The sequence below is a fragment of the Microtus ochrogaster genome, chromosome 5 (genome assembly GCF_000317375.1).
Source record: "Microtus ochrogaster isolate Prairie Vole_2 chromosome 5, MicOch1.0, whole genome shotgun sequence".
Taxonomy (NCBI): domain Eukaryota; kingdom Metazoa; phylum Chordata; class Mammalia; order Rodentia; family Cricetidae; genus Microtus; species Microtus ochrogaster.
This window is the reverse complement of record NC_022012.1, coordinates 91,985,336-91,990,272: the sequence shown is the minus strand read 5'-3', so window position 1 is coordinate 91,990,272 and position 4,937 is coordinate 91,985,336. Positions and strand designations below refer to the sequence as shown.

Genomic DNA, 4,937 nt, shown 5'->3' with positions numbered 1-4,937 from the left:
GGAAGGGTTGAGCTACTGTGCACACATGTAACTGTAACTGGCAGCCTATTAGGGTTATGATTTGTAGGGAAGGGTTGAACTACTGTGCGCATATGTACTTGCTGCTTATTAGCCGTGGAGATGAGCTAATTTTCTCTTGAAGTGAGGCTGATAGAGAACTTGAGAAAAAGTCCCCACAGGAGCAGCATGCTACCAAAGCCATCCTGTCTAGCAACCTTTGCCTCGCTGGCTTTAACCTGACTGTCCTGGTGACTGACTCTCTCCTCCTCCGCTCTGGCGTGCAGAAGTCTGACGCGGCAAGCGTGCTCTCAGAATGCAGCACCATTGATCTGAATAGCTTCATAAATTTCCGAAACACGGATCCCCCCAAAAAGCAACCGGATAGATGCTTACCCAAAAGTAAGTGGCCTTATTTTTGCACACAGCTCAAGGAGACTTTGTGTTCCCTGTAGCTTTGTGGTTTGGATGGATGCCTCGTTTCTAGCACTAGCGTTGTTAGATTATTAGATTCTAGTAGAGGGAATTTCAGGAGACCCCGGGCTTCGATAGGCTCCGTTCAGACAGCCCAAAAGGGTAAATACCTGAAGGTGCTCCTGGAAAACTAGCCGGGCCAACAGATCAGCTGCTCTATAGATCCCCGGGACATCTACTGTCAATGGAGGGACATCGAGGACTGAAGGACAGCCTGGTCCATCATAAAGGTGTGTGTGTTGAGACCAAAGGCTGCTTGTAAACCTCTTTGCAATTGATCAAGTTCTCCCATGTGTGGGGAGAATCCCCAAACCTTGGAAGTCCTCACCTCAAGTCTCCTGAAATCCTTTGGGTACTCTCTGTATGTCACAGCCTCCCCACCCTACAATTTTGGCAGAGTTAATAACCACAAATCATTGATGGTGTACAATGATAAATAGACCTCCACATCAGTTGACCTGGGCTGGCTGTCTCTGCTGAGGGTAGATGGCTTTATTCATGTGGGTGCCATCAGTGAGGGGCTCAGCAGATCTAGCTTGAGCACATGACCAGGCTGGCTCTGCTGCACACGGCATCTGTGAGAACCAATGGGCTAGCCGGCAACGGTCTCCTTCAAAGAGATGGTTCAAGAGGGCAAGTGGAAACAGGCAAGGCCCAGAGAATTTCAGGTTTTGGAAAGAATCATCATTCCCTCTGATGGGGAAAGCTACAGTTCACAATGCAAGGGACACAAATTGACGAGCTGAGGCCACTAACGCAATCCACTCCAGACGCTCATGCCATAAACTCTTCCTTTCAGGCCTCGGTTGCCATTTTCTGTGCCACAAGAGAAACAAGAGAAAGCCCTGCTGGGTTGTGTGGTGGAATCTTCGGAAAACTTGCTACCAGATCGTGAAGCACAGCTGGTTTGAGAGCTTTATTATCTTCATCATCCTGCTGAGCAGCGGCGCTCTGGTAAAGGATGCTCGCGGGGAGGAGGTTGGGCAGCGGGGCAGCCGGAGGCGCTGTTGACTGTGACCCTGGGAAAAGGGCAGCAAAGGGAGCTCTTCACTGACGGCCCCTTAGCGGGCAGGAGTCTGCACATCTAGAATCAGAGTCCCTGCTCTGAAGGTGCTTTCCCAGTTGGAGAGTTTAACCAGGCCAGTGTGAAAGCACCTTCTCACGTCTAGCCCTTGGACTTGGCTTGCCCGCCTGCTCTCCAGTTCTGAAGGATTCCTAGACATCTCCACTGTATCACATACTTTAGGCAGCTCCTCCTCTCGCAGTCCCTGAAGATCAGGGTGCTTTCTAAGACAAGATATTAAGGGAAGGGCTACAGGGAACAGATCAGGCTATGATCAGTTGCTTGGGTATTTCCCATCAGTGCGATGTAAATCTCAGTGAGACTAACGAGTGACCCTGAGTCTACCTGCATTCACTTTCGGGTCCCCAACATCTTTTTGCTCTCAATTCATTCCTCCCAGCCACTCTTATCCTCTCTCCAGCTTCCCTGGTCACTTACACACTCCCCTTTTCCTTAACTCCCCCTCTTCCTCAGTTTCCTGGCTTCCCTCTCCTGTCTTGTATCATCCCTTAAAATGGCTCAAACTTTCACTGTCATGCTAAGTGAACAGAATTGTTCTTGATTTGGAGTTTGTAGTAGCAGAGATGCCACAGAAGAACTCTCTTGGGTCCCTTCTGTCTAGCGCTTCATACACATGTAATCCTAAGGGAAATGGCAGGTGGTGTATAGACCGTGCTCAGGGACTGGCACCAGTATAATTCCCACCCCCATGCTTCATATACAGTAGAAATTATTCCTCAAACAAAAAAATACAGGTTTATCTAGAACCATCCCGGGATCTCCCTTGATGGACTTTGGTAATTACATCTCCTCTGCTAGTGTGTCGTGAATAGTACGGTTGAATTTTATATTATTTCCTAAGTGGTGTTAAGCAACAGGAAGGCGGTGGAGCTTCTAGAAGGCCATAGATACACGCTCTGTGGTGTCAGGGAAAGATGACATGACCAGAGACCTCCCAGCAAACAGAGAGCCCTGTCCTAGGTCCTCATCTGCTTTCAGAGAGGCAGCTGTAGGCTGGGCAGAGCAGTATAGAACACGCTGTATAGAGGCCATCAGGAAAAAGGTCCGGCCCATCTTACATGCTTGCGTAGCGATGAGAATAAGAAAAGTCTAACTCATCTCCATTGCCTATGGCCTCAGGACCAAAACTGTCTAGCAGCATGGGAAGCTAGTTTGAAAAGCCAAGTCTTGAGTCCTTCCAAGCTACTGAATCAGAGCCTACATTGAAATAAGTTCCCTAGGTGACGTGGGTATTGTTAGACTCTGAGAAGGTTGGATCTGGACAAATGCACAGTAGTAACAAGTGTCTCCTTATTAAAAACTATCTCTGGTAGGACACGGGAGACTTTGAAATTCAGTTGCGTGTCTTTGGCTCACTTAGCCAGCTCATGGCTAAGGTTTCAAAAGAGAAAGCAAGTCTGTGACGCTGTCCAGATTTGTCTGTCATCTGCGGGCAGGTAACGGAGACGAAGACAGATGCAGTGATGATGGACCACAGTTGTAAGTGATGGACTCAGAGCAGGAGAGGCTGAAGGGTAGTGAGCAGGACCAGTGATCAGCTCAGCCTCGTAGGACAGGGCAGATCACTGTAGAGTGTCCGCTCAGCTAAGTTCCCAAGGCTCAGCAGGAGCCTGCATGACGGGGAAGAGCCGAGAGCTGTGGCAGTGGCTTTCACCTTGTCTTCTCACTCATACATAGTTCAAGGTGCAGCCCATCATGGTGAGGAAGGCGTGGTGGTAGGAGCAGCTCTCCGCCATGGCGGCAGGAACGTGAGGCTGCCGTTCACAACCTCAGGGATCAGAAAGTGATGAAAGGAAGTGAGGTGTGGCTTGAGTTTGTAGACTCTGAGTTACACTTCCTTCAAGGTCACCCAGCCCAAGGTCCTCTACTACCTCCCTCAAAGAAAACAAACAGGAACAGTGGAGCAGCTGGGAACCAATTGTCCAAATACGAGAGCCTGTGGGAGGTAGTTTACTTCTGGACAATAAAAGGACTTTTTTTTTTCTAGTTAAAACTCAATTTGGTAGGTGGAAATGAGTTGGTTAGATTCTTTTGAATTCTTTTCCTCTAGGTTGTGGCCCTACCTTGTACCTAAAATGGGACTGATTTTTCTACCCACTTTCAGTGTTTTCCTAAGTATCTTGGGCAGGGTTAGTACCTAGCCCCCTTTTCTCATTTCTTTCATTCTTACTATAGAAAGACTGAAATGAGAGACCACACCTAGCAGCACAATCTCTCTCATATACGCACACACGCATGCACTCACACACACACACGTCCACATGCAGACACACAGAGTAGGTGACAGAGATGTTTGGGTGTAGCATGGAGAAGGTTCAAAGTGTCATGTCCCATTTTTGTAATCACACTTAATGGATGTTTGATAGTCAAATTCCCACCAGGAGCTTTGGTTCAGAGCATCTCTATTTAAGTGTGTCTCAATATGGTTAGAAAGTGATATTATATGTAGGGTGCGCGCACGCGCGCGCGTGCGCGCGCGCGTGTGTGTGAGTGTGTGTGTGTGTGTGTGTGTGTGTGGTGAATGGGAGTTAGTCGTGGGAGATGATGAACTCCAGGCTTGCTGAGATATGGAGAAGAGAATTGAGAACACAATGGACAGGCACTGAGTACAGTTGCTAAGGCGACCTGGAGGGTTAAAGTACTGGTCTAGGGCAACGGTATTTCCGGGAAACTTGGAAAGATACAACTAGCAAGAGTTGAAAGGGTTAGGAATCCCGGAAAATGCTCCGACAATCTATCGTGTAGGAAGACTCTTATATTCGGAGTATATTGGTTACCTTTCTCACTGATGTGGAAAGGGCCACTTGAGGGGACGTTCTAGTTTCGCTTCTGTTGCCAAGACAGAAGTGTCCTGACAGAAGCAACTTTAAAGAGAAGGGACTGACTCAGCTCGTAACACCAGGTTACAACCCATCGTTGTGGAGAAGTCAAAGCAGGCGCTTGAAGCAGCTAGGAGGCCCACAGCCCACAGTCCCAGCAGGGTACACTCTCAGTCAAGCAGAGAAACGGATACATCCGCACTTACCTGGCACTCACGCTATATGTGTACAATCCAAGATCCCCTCGCTGCCCAGGAAAGGGTGGCGCCCACAGTGGGCTGGCTTTCTCACACTGATTATTGTAATCCAGACTATTGATTATAGACACAGACCAATCTGGTCTATACAATCTGTTATGCATTCTCTTTCCAGGAGATTGAAGATGTAGTCAATTAAAATGAGCAATAAGGCTGTGTTGAAAATTAAAATTCCCCGCCACTGAGAGAGAGCATTTATTTTGGCTCTCACTTTGAGGGTGCAGTCTGTCACAGCGGCTGGAGCATGAGGCAGCTGGTCATATTGCATCCATAGTCAGGAAGGAGAGAGGGAGAGAGAGAGAGAGA

General features: G+C 48.3%; 1 protein-coding gene across 1 annotated transcript in view; it reads left to right on the top strand.

Moving 5' to 3' along the window:
• Scn11a (sodium voltage-gated channel alpha subunit 11) overlaps positions 1-4,937 on the top strand; it is a 72,305-nt gene that overhangs the window by 44,193 nt on the left and 23,175 nt on the right. Inside the window, exons 17-18 of the mRNA XM_005348214.1 lie at positions 285-399; positions 1,271-1,425. Of these exons, the coding sequence (XP_005348271.1) occupies positions 285-399; positions 1,271-1,425 (270 nt within the window). The remainder of the gene's footprint in view (positions 1-284; positions 400-1,270; positions 1,426-4,937) is intronic.